General features: G+C 44.5%; 1 protein-coding gene and 1 long non-coding RNA gene across 16 annotated transcripts in view; one reads left to right on the forward strand and one right to left on the reverse strand.

Annotated features, from left to right (window-relative positions):
* Positions 1–5,318, reverse strand: part of LRMDA (leucine rich melanocyte differentiation associated) — a 1,316,989-nt gene extending 1,311,671 nt beyond the window's left edge. For all 15 annotated transcript variants that reach the window (XM_081564329.1, XM_081564373.1, XM_081564336.1 and 12 more), the window contains exon 1: positions 5,203–5,318. In XM_081564329.1, coding sequence (XP_081420455.1) covers positions 5,203–5,232 — 30 coding nt within the window. In that variant the 5' untranslated portion in view covers positions 5,233–5,318. The remainder of the gene's footprint in view (positions 1–5,202) is intronic.
* A 130-nt stretch (positions 5,319–5,448) lies between these two features.
* Positions 5,449–11,509, forward strand: LOC145536149 (uncharacterized). Its single transcript, XR_014075669.1, has 3 exons — positions 5,449–5,887; positions 8,210–8,388; positions 10,993–11,509. It is a non-coding gene; the product is annotated as an uncharacterized LOC145536149 (long non-coding RNA).
* Positions 11,510–15,888: the final 4,379 nt, after the last annotated feature.

The following is a 15,888-nucleotide window of genomic DNA, read 5'->3' on the forward strand; positions in this document are numbered from 1 at the left end:
TGCTGGCAGAGGTGTTCCTTAAGCATTCTTTTACTTACGTTTATTATTATTATTTACCTAGTGCATGCCCAAATATTAGGAGGCTGAACTGAAATTTGATCCCAAAATTTCTGACTGGGAGATCAGAGGGCTTTCTCACTGCTCCAGGCACCAAGTTTTTGAAACCTATTTTTACAGGTAGCAGTGCCGGCAGGACTGGCAACTAATTCCAAAACCAGTAAGGCAAACCAATGACCAGTCAGCAGTGGGTCATAATACATGATGCTTTCCCACTAAAGGAGCCCATCCTCAACTGCTCAGCAGAAATTCCAGCTCTTTACAAGGCTACAGCCTTGATTCTTTTCGCCTTGCAAACCTTTGTTCTTCTACATACAGACAGGACATCCTGGAATGAGAGAGAGGTGTCCTAGGGGGTGGAGATAGGGGTGGAGGGGTTGTGATTCCTAATTGAGAATAAGACTATGGTGGCCATCTTGCATCTTCAGTATTACATTAAAATGGTTAAAATTAGGTTATGAATTACTAATACTCTGACCATCGTAGAACTATCCAACTGCACTTTCATATGGCTCCACCTAAAACCAGTCACACTGCACCCTAGCACCCTCAATTTTTCAAGTCATCTCTCAACCCTTTCTTATCCAATGGGGACCAACTGCTGACAATATAATATCCTGTGTTCATTATCCTTCAGTAAGTTCATTACTGGAAGATACAAAATGGGGAGAAAAGACAGAAAAAAAAAAAAATAGCTGATTCCAATAAAATAATTTTGACTCAGGAAGATACAGACTAAAAACTAAAGGGCTGTAAGTTCAATATGGTAATCTCTCCCTTCTCTACATAAGATCCTTCTATCTCCTCATGTAATAATAAATTAAGTTCTGCTTCCAAGCAGAGATAAAGGATTCTCCAGAGAGACTGGAGAATCTAGGGACTTCACTCAGCTGCTCGCCATCAACAGCTGCTTCTGCATTATATGTTCACACTGACCCCTAGGCCCATGGTGCTCACCTGAAAACCTATCCCTTTTACCCATCTTGTACATATCAAAATCATTCAAGACCTCCATTATATATGCAGCAGAGAGGCTGAGCTTTCAATGTGGGAATGGAGTTCTTTCCTCACGGGTTACAAAGGATTAAATTTAGCAGGGACTCAGTCAAAATCCCTCATGCTTTATATGAGGAAACTAAGACTCCAGAGGCCTGCCCTGCATAGTACATCTTCTTAAGGAGAGTCTGGACCACATTCTGCGTCAAGAATAAGGACGTCCAACATGGAGGCCATGGAATTCTTAAATATGCACATGACGATGTGGATATTCTTGATCAACAAATGCCAGCTATCTACAATCATGTTTTGGCTTCAAAATGAGTCTTCCTAGCTGAAAGATCTACTTCATGATGCCATGTTGAAGGTCTCAGAAGAGCGTTAGAGCCTGCGGAAAGAGGAATATTTGCTCCCTTTTGTCTTCTGTTGAATTCCACTTCAGAGCAAACAAACATTAAGGAGAGTTACCATCATATAGCATTCAACCACTCACAACATGTCTGACAAAACTTCCATTAGCTTGTTTTATTCCATGATCTTAACATCACAGAGTTTCCTGGGTGGCTCAGCAATAAAGAATCCACCTGCCAAGCAGGAGACATGGGTTTGATCCCTGGGTCAAGGAGAAGGAAATGGCAACCCACTCCAGTATTCTTGCCTGGGAAATCCGAGGAGCCTGGCAGGCTACAGTCCATGGGGTGGCAGAAGAGTTTGAAATAACTTAGAGACTAAACAACAACATTACAGTATCGCAGGAGAACTAAACAAAGCACAACTTGCTCCTATTTCACAGAGATGAAGACCAAGTCTCCAAAATTTACTAAGAACACCAACTTGATAAGCCATGTACATGTCTGGACCACCCTCACAGTAAACTGGAAGCTTTTTGAGATGTAAGTTAAGTCAACCATGCTGAAGGGTTCAAATTGGCTGGAAAAGGCTTAAAAGCAGCAATCAGTCCCTGCCAGGCACGGCAAACAACACTCATAATGAGAGGAAAGACTTATTTAAGAAGTGCTCCTGAGTGGAAGACATTACATCTCAGGATGTCAGGAGACTTCTTGAAGCATGGGACCACCTAACATAAAACAGGAAACCAGAAGAGCCAGACCAAAAATAGTCTTTGTCTTCACCAAATAAGAGAAGGGATGTAGAGCTTAACAGATTTAAATGCCACCGAAGCAAGAGCCCACCCAAAATGAGAAGGCACTGTGTTTAGTCAATTATCTTGATTTTGAAATGAAGAACAAAGTTTCATACTTTCGGTTTGCCTATCGTATGTAATATGTATCCCCAAGACTTCTACTGTGTGCAATTACAATAGAAAAGGACACTATTATCAGGGAAATGAAAACATATCAAGTTCAGGACCCCTACAGAGAGGAACACCAGAGAGAAAAATAATATCTTGGCAGGATCTCCACATGTACACACACTCAGCTCCTCTGAGCAGAAGCTGCAGAAAATTACCAAACTGTAAGACACAGAAGGTTTAGCTTTGCAGTTGGGATAGTCTGGCTCACAGATTTTTTGGGGGGAGGGGAGTGTTGTCAGTAGTCAGATTGAAAGGAGGTTATTTCAGGATGCCTGCCCCCACTTGGAGGTGAGGCATCCTTAATTTTAGATTTGCAGTACCGGAAGCTCCATGAATAGAAAGAACTCTGGTCATGAATCGGCATCCCTGTGCTGCTACTTAACTAGTTGCCTTACCTTGGATGGGTCACAATCTCATAGATTCTGTTTCTTCTTCTATAAACTAGTTAAACACTAACCACCTCCAGAAGGTGTTAAGAATAATGTAACAACTCATATTTATTAAAAGCCTCCCACCTGGCTCTTAACTAGTCAATCCTCATGAGATAAGCCCATGAGTCACATTTTATCCTCATTTATTTATGTTACAGGAATGAAATAAGTTAACATATTTAAAGCCCACAGCCTTGTCCTTGGCACCTAGTGGCCACTGGGTAGTGAATCATACCAGTATCCCTGTGGAAGGGTTTTTTTATTCCCATGTCTCTCCAGTATGAGATTTCAGTATCCCAATTCCAAGTCTGCATTTGTATTAATGCCATTACTATATAATTGTCTTAAGCTAGTGGAGAAGGAAGATTGAGGCCTTTGTGCTGAATATAAATGATGCATTCATGCCAACAGAAGGCCAAATGGAGTCAGATCCATGTTGAAACACTGTACAGAGAAAAGTGGAGGGAGGACAGCAACATCCCCAAGGATGTGGTGTTACAGGTTTGTGCAACTCCTAAAACCCAGGGCCACAGCTGTCAGGCCACAGCAGCATTGAAAGCAGTGACCGAGTTTCAGCAAACATCATCCATTTCATTGTTTATTTTAATTTTATGGGTGTTATGGTTTTTGTTTTTACACTTAAGCCATCCCTTTTGGGGGGTTTATGGCTCTCTAAATATGAACTTAGAAAAAGTTTTATCTGGTTTTATGATTGTATACTTAAGCAATATTGAAATAAAAACAGTAACAGTGTGGGCTCATGGGAAGTAGGTTTCCTGCCCCCCCCCCCCCGCCTTTAGAAGGATCCCAAGTTTGAGAAGGACCATGTGATACACATTCAAGGTGCTATATCTTATAATGGCTGCAAGAGGCAGAATGTTAAAAAGACCTAAAGCCCTGAGCCACCACTCAGATTCACTGACCTTGGAGGTTTAGAATACAGGGCACCTATGACACAAGGGCATTTTCCCCAACTTGCCTGCTCAGCTCTTCCTGTGGCAGCTCCATTTGTTTAGAACAGTCCCCAAGAGCCCAAAATGCCTCACTCACAGGTCATTGCCCTTGGGCTGTTTGGGATGGGCTAAATTCAAGGGGTTCAAGAGAAAAAAAAAAAAAAAAATGAGCTTCGGAAATAGAGGATGAGAAAGGGAAGCACAGGAAGGTTGGCAGGCCCATGTCAAGTCTTCCATGAAGCTGGAAGCAGCTACATCCAGAGACTCTTGGCTCTGAAATGCAGAGACGTAGGTTCTGAGGGTCAGGGACCCGGTTTGGGCAGAAGCCCTTTCCTCTAGCCCTTCCCTCTGCAGCCTTATTAACTCCCAGAAAGTCCCCTTTCCCTGCCAGCTAAATAAGACACTTCATTTTAACCTCTTTCCCAGGCTAGTACCTCCCTGGCCTGCTAACTCCTGAACTCTAAGAAGGGAGAAACATTCCCTAAGACCAAAGTAATCTCAAAATCTAATTGTGCCTGACACTACCTGCCTCAAGCAATCCAAGGGGAGAGCTGCAAAACCTCAGAACCATTTCTCTAGGGCATCCGGAAAAGCAGGGGAGGAGGAGGGCCGGCTCAATCAGAGCTATAAGGGACATCTGGCTTCTCCAGCAAGTAAAAGGCACCTGGCCTCCTAGTAGTTGAGTCCAACCCTCCAGCAATGACTAGAAACAACTAAAGCGTCACTACAGGGCAGACAGCAAGTAAAGCTGGGTGTCTATCACCCCGGGTAGAAACTAGAGTGTTGCCATCCCCACGGACGCCCGTTAAAGAAGTCAGGTGCCGAAATAAAACTGGAACACTGTAGCCTTCTACTGGTCTTTAATAAGGGATCTAGGGTTAGGAACAGGAGCAAGTCTGCAGCGAAGCTCTGCAACTCAGCGCCTGCACGGTCGCATAGTGATTCTCACTGTGTCTTTCAGAGGCTCCTACCTCCGTCTTCGGGAAGAAGAAAAAGAAAACTCTAATAAAACTACCATTTCTATTTTACAACTGCATTGGTGTAAAGACAAATATATTAAAACGTTTCTTTTAACAAGGTTCTTTTTTTTCCTTCTGATTATGAAAAAATTACAACTTTTTTGTGGGCTCGGAAAAGTACCGTGGGTTGTAAGAGGTGCCTATTCCACCTGATTGTGAGGTCCGCAGGCTGGCCTCTGATCATTGAGCGCTGGGGCTGAAGGGTCCGGGGGACCTGAGGGTCTTACCCCTCTCTCCTCCCACCCAGGGGGTGCGCCAGGCGCAAAACCGCGTCTGTGCAACCCTCAGGCCTGCCTCACTCCGCTGCTGCAGACGCAGCCCCGAGGTGGGACAGGGAGCACCCGTCTGACCTCTGGACGCCGCTCGCCCCAGAGCTCCCTCCTCAGACCGACCGTGCCCAGGAGGGGGCGGGGTGGCCCCAGCGGACTTACTTGAGTTCCACTGACCACAAGCCCGGCCATGGCGACGGGGCGGGCGCGCGGTACCGAGTGCCGAGCAGGAGCGCAGTGGCGGCAGGCACCTCGCGGCCGGCGCTTAGTTCCGCACTAGGCGGTCAGCTGACCCGGCGGAAGCCCGAGGCGCGGGCCGAGCGTCGGAACCTCGGCTCAGTTGTGCGCCCGCCGCCCGCCCTGGGCCGGGCCTCCCGCAGGTGAGCCTCAGCTACCGCCCCGCGCGCCGCAACAGGTGCCCGCCGTCCTGCGCCCCACCCTCGGCGAGGGGGCGGGGGAACCACCTGGCTTCTCGGCGCCCCACCCCTGGGCGTCCCAGGACGCTATCATTCAAGAAGGGTCAAGACAACAGGAATAGGTCCCCCATCTCACGCCCAGAGCCCTGCCACATTGGTGGGGGCGCAGTGGAGGATAGTGGAGCCGGGGAGGTCTCCCATCACGACCTCCCCATCTGAACCGTTGCCAGGAGCGTGGAGAGCTAGGACTTTCCTCTGTGTCACAATGCGGATTACATAACTGTCCTCAACTGCAGGGAGGAGGGGCGTCTGGGAGGAAACTCCTCTCCCCAACTTTGAGGGGATGGGGGAAGGGGGATAGTTAAGAGATTGAAAGGACACTTGATGGAGTTTCCGTTTGCATGGGGAGCAGGAGGAAATTGAATTTTTCTGTAAGTAAAGCACTGGCTCAGCTAGTAGCACCCCACTTGACAGGAATACACCCCGGAAAGAAGAGCCAAATGATGTTCCCAAATTTATTCTCTAATCTCGCAGGGAAATGTTAAATGTGAGGCTGGAAGTCATTGGAGGAGTCAGCTCCCCACACACACCTTCCCCGCATCTGAAAGTGAAGAGTGGCCTCTGCTGCCTCCTGTCTGGATGAAGTCAGGCCCCAAGGGCATGCAAATCGATGTTCATGCCTGTCCTCCACTGAAAGGGCCCCAATTTTCTCCATGCCTGTTTTTGCCTTCACACCTCCATCACCAGGATGCACAAAGCTATTCAGTTCAGTCGCATCCAACTCTTTGCAACCTTATGGACTGCAGTATGCCAGGCTTCCCTGCCCATCACCAACTCCCGGAGCTTACTCAAACTCATGTTCATTGAGGCATTGATGCCACCCAACCATCTCATCCTCTGTGGTCACCTTCTCCTCCAGCCTTCAATCTTTCCTAGCATCAGGGTCTTTTCAAATGAGTCAGTTCTTTGAATCAGGTGGCCAAAGTACTGGAGTTTCAGCTTCAGCATCAGTCCTTCCAATGAATATTCAGGATTGATTTCCTTTAGGATTGACTGGTTGGATCTCCTTGCAGTCCAAGGGACTCTTTTTTAAGAGTCTTCCCCAACATCACAGCTCAAAAGCATCAGTTCTTCGGCACTCAGCTTTCTTTATGGTCCAACTCTCACATCCATACATGACTACTGGAAAAACCGTTATCTTTGACTGGACAGACTTTGGCTGGCAAAAAAATTACCAGATTCCAGTTCAATTTCATGTATCACCCATCCCCTACTGCAACTGAGAGCCAGTCCAGCGGTAACTAGCCTTCCCACCCTGCTCTTTTCATACCAATGGGCATAGGCACCATTTGAACAGAGAAGGGAAAACTGACTCCTGGCACGCCAGACTCCAGGTCTCATGGGCAATGCAAGTACCTCCGTTCAGTAGACTTATTGATGACTGTAGCTTCCTACCTCCATCAAAGAGAGTGTTCACAGGCCTTTTCATTGTTCCTGTTTTATTACTCCATAGATCTAAACCTTAGATCTTAGAAAGCTCTAGTTGTTCAGTTGATGATGATGATTATGATGGTGGTTCAGCATCTTGTGGTCATCACAGTTCTCTCTCAGGCGTGGTGCTAATGCACTGTGACATGCATCTTTTATTGTCAGCACTCTGATGAGTGGGGGTGATTTCTGAGGGTTGACCCGCCTGCCCTTTCTCTCTGTTGGAAGGAGCAGACACAGTAAAGTAGAGCTGTAAGAACACAGACTTGGTTGTGTTTACTCTGGGGGGCTCCAGGAAATGCTGTAACAAAAGGCCCCACTGGCCAAATAAGAAAGCTTGCCCTCCAGAGATAAGGGGGATCAAAGGGAATCTTCCTAGGCCTCCTGCCCTGGGCCAGCTCCTCTGGCTCCTCCCTCCTTCTCTGTTGGACGCACCCTCTCTGGTCCATTGTCCACTTTTGTCTGCCTTTCCTGCCTGAAAAAGAGGAAGTGATATTCTGCCCTCCCCGGGGAACTTTCCCCTTGGCCTTCCTAAAAGGGCTTTGACCCAAAGGAGACAACATGTGGAAATAAACTGAAACCTACTCAGAGATGAAACTGGAACCCCACTCTTCCCTCCCACCAGGAGGAGGGTGCCTAAGATCATTTCATCCATGCCTCTGCCTCCATACATGACTGTGTCTTCTGAGCACAGAAAGTCTGTTCTGCAGACCCTATCCACCAATGACACCAAAGTCAGCAGGGGTCTTTGCCACTTTTCCAAACTGGCTCACTGCAGTTCCCTTTTCTATATAGCCCCAGGGCTATCATTCTAAAAGCTAGATTTGACCCTATCTAAAATCTTTCAATGGCCTCCTCCCAATCTAATAATACAGCCCAAAATCTTGAGCCCCAAATCATATTAATGTCCCTCAAGACCTTTTATAGCCCATCAACCTTTACCTCTCCTGCCTCCTTTCCTGCTTATCCCATCCTCTGCTTGCCTTTTAGTTGCTGGGTTTGTCTCAAATACCTCTCCAACCACTGATCTCCACTAAGTGAACACATTGGGAAGGCCAGTTGACTCCAGGGGAGAGAGCATTGGGAAATCACAAAGAACAAACTTCAAGACAGGTCACATTAAAGTGGGCTTCAATGTTAGAAATGTAAATTGATGACAATAGGGAGCTATCGAAAGTTATTCAGCAGAGTAAAAATTTGTTTAACGTAGTGGAGGAGGGCTCCTGTAGGAACAGACTGGATTCACCTCACCTTACTCCCCTCAGCTTTGGGAAGTTAGTCTTCAGAACAGAGGAACAAGGAGAAGGAACAGGAGAGAGGAGAAGGAGAAAAAGTATCTGTATCTCTGAACCAAAGAAGACTGGAAGAGTGAGCAGGGCAGGGACATTCTCCTACCTCATCACTTTCTTAACCAAAAAGGGAAGTTTAATAGAAACAGCAAAAGGTAAGTTTCTTCAGGTAACATGGACTTCCCCTTGGAAGGGGAGAGAGCAAACTCATATACAGCTGGCCCAGAAGTGGGCAAATGATTCCTTTGGAAAACAAGGAGTTTGCAGAAATCAACAGAGATGCTGAGTCTTATTGGGGTTTCTCCCTGCATAAAGCTCTTCCTGTCCCTGCCCCAGGAGCACCAAGGGGAAGGGAAGGTTCATGCAGTCAATCCAGGTTCATCCCATTCCTCAGCCAAGAGAGAGGGAGCTGGAGGACTCCCTGCCTCACCCATTTATACCACAGTCCCTCTGCCCCAGTTTCCAAAGGCTAGGCCCCATGCCAGGCACTGGGGGCACACATGACACAGACACACCCTCCAGGAAAGAGGTTCACACTCAGACATTTAAGGTACTATGTCACCATGAAGTGCTGTAATTGGGGTCCTATTTTCTGAAACCAAAGGTTGAGACATGTAGCCCAATTTGTTCAGTACACTCAAGATGACCACAGGACAGAAAGTTCAAATCAAACCTGGGCTAAATTCTGAATTTCTAACATATGTATAGTGAGAAGGCTCAACACATATAACTGGATACTTCCTTATCACCCTTGATGAAGAGGGCGATATTTTATTCCTACTGTCATCTTTGTTATTATTATTATTCTTTGGCAGACAAGGCCTTTTCCCCTAGAGTCCTTCCTCCGTCACATTCCTGAGGACAGAAAGGAAAATCCTGTTTATTTCCAATCAAGGGAGTTGATTCTAGGGTCGGCCAGAACTAGAGAAACAGGAACTGATTCCTTAAATCTTCCAACTCCATGCATCAGCAGCTGAAAGACAGAGGCCAGTTAACAAAGTTTTATTCACATTCCTCCCTATCCTTAACCAAATTTCTGTTCGGCCTGGCCTCATTTCTTTCAGGCCCAGCCTCTGAGCAGGTTAAGATGGCTGCTGTAATTAATCACACCCCAGCCCCAAGTTCAGACTCAACACATTCAGATTTCAATTAAAAAAAAAAAAAAAAAAAGCGGGATGTCTGCATATAAAATGCTCTTTGTTGCTGAAGCAGACTCATTTCAGTCTAAAAGGGGTTGGGGAAGTGTAGGAAAGAAGGGAGTTTTCCAGGGCCCTCTCGGCAATTTGTGCATACTAGTGAGGCAACTTGAGGATGATCTATACTTCAGAACACCTCTCTGCTTTCCCATTCTGAACAACTCACTTGTTTCATGTATATTAAATGTCATCATAATGTCTGGCATGAGTATTCGTTGCACAGATATTAGTTTATTGTTATTATTTACTAGTATCCTAATTATAATTACTATTATTTAATTCTCAGCACCTCCAATTTCCCTTCTCTTTAGATCTTAAAAGGTTCTGTTGTTGTCTCTCTACTAAAGTGCAAATATCCTCCAGGAGCAGAGAAGGGAGAAGGTTTGGGGAAGGGGTGTGGGAAGGAGCTTCTGCGTTTCTTCTGTGATTTCTGCAACCTGCACTTACTACTTTTGTAATTAAAGACAAGATAGGAGGAGACCGGCAGGGAAAAAAATAAGAATTTACAAATGAGACTGCTATCTGCTGATGTCTTAGCATTATTTTCACAAATCCTGAAGACAGCGGTGAAAAACAAATTATATTCCCCAATTTGTCTGGAACTTGCCAGATACTCCAGGTCCTCAGCTGAGCTCAGGAGTCATCCCTGATGTGGCGACAGAAGTTCAGATTTGGAAAGGGAGCGGAATCCTTGACCAGATAACACTGTTCAACTATATACCGGCCAGTGGGGAAGAAGGGAGCAGGGTCTAAGGCCCAGTGACCCTTCCAGAATCCCAGCTTGGCTTGGCAAGTTTTTGCCACTTAGAGGAAAAACCTCCCCCAACTTCAATTAATATATATAGAACTCACCAGAGAAAGACAAATATCATATGATATTGCTTATATATGGAATCTTTAAAAAGGATACAAATGAACTTATTTACAAAACTGAAAGAGAGTTACAGATATAGAAAATAAACTTAACCTCACTGGGAGGTAAGGAGCGGGGAGGGATAAACTGGAAGATTGGGATCGACACATTCATGCTATTCATACTACTATATATAAAATATATAACTAATAAGGACCTACTGTATAACACAGGCAACTCTACTCAGTATTCTGTAATGGCCTGTATGGGAAAATAACCTAAAAAAAACTGAATATATGTATTTGCATATGAGATTCACTTTGCTGTATACCTGAAACTAGGCTTCCCTGGCCGCTCAGTGGTGAAGAATCCACCTGCAGGAGACACAGGTTTGATCCCTGGGTCAAGAAGATCCCCTGGAGGAGGAAATGGCAACCCACTCCAGTATTCTTGCCTAGGAAATCCCACGGATAGAGGAGCCTGGCAGGTTACAGTCCACAGGGTTGCAAAAGAGCTGGGACATGTCTAAGCGACTAAACAACAAACACCACCTGAAAGTGACACAGCACTATAAACCAATTACACCTCAATAAAAATTTTAAAACAATGAGATGTCAGGCATGTCACTTTAAATAAAAAAAGTATATGAAACTCAGAAAATGAGATTCTGATTCAGTAGGTGGTGCCCTAGCATCTCTTATTTTTCTCAGGTACTTCAAGTAGTGAGGACTTGTAATCATCCAAACTCACTGTGGCTTCAGAAGTCATCTGCTCCAGCTACTGATGTAGAAACCAAAGCTGAGAGAGTAAAAGGAAACAGCCCAAGGTCACCCAGCCAATGAGCAGCAGACCCCAGGCCAGCGCTGTGATCTTCTGAACAAAATAAAACAGAATTCCTCCTAAGTCCCAATAAGAACAGGATAGACGGGAGGAGCGCCAGAAAGATGCCATTTCACATCTAATCACTTCTTGTCACGTTGTAACCATTTTCCTCATATGGAGCCCCACGCTGATGGATCAGAAATAACATTTTCAAAGTTATATCTGCAAGGAAATGGCTATTAATGTTCTTCCTCTCCTTTTAGAGTGCTGAGGAATACATATTAATTTTCTCTCTACTTATATTGCCTATTTGCAAATTGTATTCACTACCCAGTGCTCCAATTTGTCCTACCCATGAAGAGATTAGGATGAATAAATGTGTTCCTGGAAAGAAAAGAAAAGAAAGAATTTGTCACTGAGATTTATTTTTATAATTATTTACAGGGATTATTTTAGAATATATGGGGGGAATAATAATAATGTGCATGCAAGGGTTCTGGCATAATTTACCAATATTAATTCTGCATCTCTTCTCACTTCTATGAAAGGAACCCCAGCTCTCTCTGCAGCTCTGAGCCAGGGGCCAAAGAGGGGGTAGCTACACCTGACCTCACCAGTGCTAAGTGTCAGATGAAGGGGTGGTCATGCCTTAGAGTGGCCAATGCCCTGGCCTAGGAGTCCTGGGTTCAAGACCTAGCTCTGTACTAGCCAGCTGGGAGCCCATGCAGAATCTTTCATTCCTAATATCCTCAGTTTCCTTAAATGTAAATTAATGAATCTAAGAAACTGTTTATTAGTAAAATAAAAATACAAGTTAAGTAGGACTTCCCTGGTGGCTCAGCGAGTAAAGAATTTGCCTGCAATGCAGGAGACCTGGGTTTAATCCCTGGATTGGGAAGATCCCCTAGAAAAGGGAACAGCTCCCCACTCCAGTATTCTGGCCTGGAGAATTCCATGGACTGTATAGTCCATAGGGTCACAAAGAGTCAGACACAACTGAGCAACTTGCACACATCACACACGTAAGTAGGTACAGCTCCCCAAAATAAGGAGAGAGAATGTCAATAAATTTACTACATGACAGGCACTAGGGGTAGAATAAGGACCAAGACAAATACAGTCCTTACTTCCACAAGGTTTACATGGAAGACACAGGTAACAAGCAGATAAATAATATAATTTCAAGTATGTGAAATACATAATTTCAGGTAGCACTGACATCTGCTATAAAGACAAAAGTAGACAATGTACTAAATAGTGGGGGTGGGGTGCTAATTTGGGGGGACACAAACTGCACAGCTTCAGATGGCTGTGGGGTGTTCTGGGGAGGCTTCTCTAAGGGGAGCAATATTGGAGCTGAAGTCTGAATAGTAAGATGGGGCCAGCTATGAGAAGACTTGGTAGAAGGGCTTTCCAAGCAGAGGGAACAGCAAATGTAAAAGCTCTGAGCGTTCTCTCCGTGTTGTGTTGTCATGTTCTCACTTTGCTGTGCTTGCGTGGTGAACCTGAACTCAAGTGATTCCAAGGGTAGAGTGTCACCCCAACCAGAAAGATGAGTACCCAAGACAGCAGCTCCAGGCTTTGGATGGCTCCTCAGCTTCAGAGCACAGGTGGGCTGAGGCTTCAAGATGCTGCAGCCAGAAGCAGAGACAGTCACAGGCACACAGAAGTTCTACAGCCCTAAGAAGCACCTGCAGTCCTCTTGGAGAAGAAAACACAGAAAGATCACTGACCTTGATACATGACTACACTGGCACAGACTCTCACAGACACACAAAAGCACACAAACAGACATAAGTGCATTCACAAGAGACACATGCCAATGCTAGATTCATGGATTCCATCTCATGGTTGTGATCTAAGCCCTGAACCCCAATCTGAGACACACCTTGGTTGCCCATCTACTGTAATAGCTATACTGGCAGGCAAAGAATACAGACACTTTAAATTTTTGGTACTTATTTGTTTTAGCGTTATTTTTTTCTTTTTTGCCATACTACATGGCATGCGAGATCTTGGTTCCACAACCAGGGATTGAACCGGTGCCCCCTGCAGTGAAAGCATGGAGTCCTAACCACTGGACCACCAGGGAATTCCCAGATTATTGGTACTTGAACTTGGAGGGTTTATAGCTTATCCTAAGGTAATGGAAATTCATTCATTCAATTCATTTATTCAAAAATATTTATTGAGTGCTGGCTGTATGCTTGACACTAATGTCCGGACGAGGCAGTACAGAAAATAAAGTTTCTACTCTTGCAGAGCTTACTTTCAGTAGTAGTAGCAGTAGTGTTAGTCACTCAGTTGTGTCTGACTCTTTGCGATCTCATAAACTGTAGCCTGCCAGGCTCCTCTATCCATGGAATTCTCCAGGCAAGAATACTGGAATGGATTGTCATTCCCTTCTCCAGAGGATCTTCCCGACCCAGGGATTGAACCTGGGCCTCCTACGTTACAGGCAGATTCTTTACCATTTGAGCTACAGGGAAGACCTTAGTGGAGGTAGATATAAAAAAGAAAATACAAAATATGTCAGGTGGTGCTAAGTAAAAGAAGAACACAGCAGAGAAGGGGGATAAAAAGTACCAGGGGTAGGTGATCCAGTGGTTAAGACTTCACGCTTCCACTGCAGGGGGATGGGTTCAATCCCTGGTCAGGGAACTAAGATCCTACACGCCACATGGTACAACAAAAAAGAAAAGTGTTGGGGTAGATTGGGTGATCAGAAGGCCCCACTAAGAAAGTGGTATTTAGGCCAAGACTTGCAGGAAGTAAGGGAGAACCAGGTGGACATCTAGGAGAAAAATGTTCCAGGCAGTCAGAACAGCAAGTGCCAAGTCCCTGCCAAGCAGGCCTTGGCAGGTTTGGGAAACAGCAAACATATCAGAGTGGCTGGAGTGGAGTGAGCAAGGGCAAAAATAACAGTAAATGAAATCACAGGGCAGGGTTTAAGGTGGGGGTGGGGGGGCAGATCATCTATCACCTGACAGACTGAAGTTGGGACCTGGCCTTGCACTCCAAGGTGGGGATAAGGAGGCATGAGCAGAGGACCCACATTTTGTAAGTATTGTTCTGGCTACTGTATTTAGAACAGACCAGGGAAGGGAAGGGTAGAAGCAGGGAAACCAAACAGCAGGTTATGGCAAGAATCCTGGAGACAGGGAACAGCACCCTAATACATCTTGAAGATGGCATGAACAGAATTTCCTGATGGATATGATATGGAGAGTATGAGAAACACAGGAGTCGAGGATAAGTCCAAGATTTTGACCTGAGCAACTAGAAGGATGGAGCTGTCACACTGAAATGGATGAGCAAATTAAGGGAAGCAGAGAATCGGGATCACTTGACCTGAGAAGTTTGATACGACTTTGAGACAGACAAGTGGAAATGTCAAGGAGAAAGTTAAACATACGAAAGTGAAGGAAACAGATCTGTACCAGAGTTAGAAATTTCAGAGTCCTCAGCTTTTAGATGTCACTTAAAGCCACAAGAGAGGAGAGAGATCTGAAGATTGGGCCCTAGAGTACTAACAGTTAGAAGTCAAGGAAAAGGGGAGGAACCACAGAGAGAATGAGCAGCTGGAGAGGTAAGGACAAACCAAAAGGAAGTCAGACCCCAGAAGCCAAAGAAAGAAAGTGATCAAAGGGATGGAGTTCCAGCATAATTACCAATTCAGTCAAGGATCACCAGAGGCTGTTGAAAGTATTGGGTAAACAGGAAATTCACATGGTCTCAAAGTATCATTCCACAGATTGCCTATAAATTACAAAGGGAAGAGTGTACCTTTACACTGAAGAGATCTGGCAGTCACCACATACCCAAGAGTTCAAACTTGGCAACTAGTGATGAGACAACCTGACAATACAGACCTCTGATGTGATACAAGAGGAAGTACACGCCACGCCACCCACATGCTGTTCTTGCCAAAATGTTTGGCCAGAATCTACTCATGAGGAAACAGACAAATCAAAAAGTGGAACATTCTTTAAGACAACGGTTCTAACTTGGAGGGTATTATGCTTAGTGGAATAAGTCAAACAGAGAAACACAAATATTGTACCTTATCACTTACCTATGGAATCTAAAAAATAAAACAAATTAGTGAATATTAAAAAAAAAAGAAACAGAGTACAGATATAAAAGAACAAACTAGTGGGGAGAGAGAAGCAGGAAGCGGGGAAGATCAAGGTAGGGAATTAAGGGGAACAAACAACTATGTATAAAATAAATAAGCTACAAGGATATATGTATGGCACAGACAATACAGCCAAATTTTTAATAATTACAAATGAAACATAATCTTTAAATTTGTGAATTGCTATATTGTACACTTGAGACTTATTTAATATTATAAATGAACTATATCTCAATTTTAAAAATTAAAAAAAAAAAAAAAAAAAAGACCTTGGGACTAGACTGTCCAAAATGTCATATTGTAGGGCCAAAAGAGGGGCTGAATGTTCTAGATTAAAATGTACTAAAGAGACATGACAACCAAGAGCAATGCATGATCTTTTACTAGTTATTGGAACTGGGGAAAAAAACTAAAAAGACATTTCAGATAATTGGAAATGCTTAAATTGGAACCTTTTAATGATATAACTGATTATATCAAATTAACATCATTTTTCTCAGGTGTGCTAATTGTACTGCAGTTTCATAAGAGAATGTTCTCTCCTTAAGAGATGTGAGCTGAAGAAATTAAGATAAACATCAAGATGCCTACAGCTTGCATATAATTTGGGGTTGGAGGGAAATGTGTGTGTGTGTACGAGAGAGAG

The sequence above is a fragment of the Giraffa tippelskirchi genome, chromosome 2 (genome assembly GCF_054371585.1).
Source record: "Giraffa tippelskirchi isolate mGirTip1 chromosome 2, T2T-mGirTip1v1.2.pri, whole genome shotgun sequence".
Classification (NCBI taxonomy): domain Eukaryota; kingdom Metazoa; phylum Chordata; class Mammalia; order Artiodactyla; family Giraffidae; genus Giraffa; species Giraffa tippelskirchi.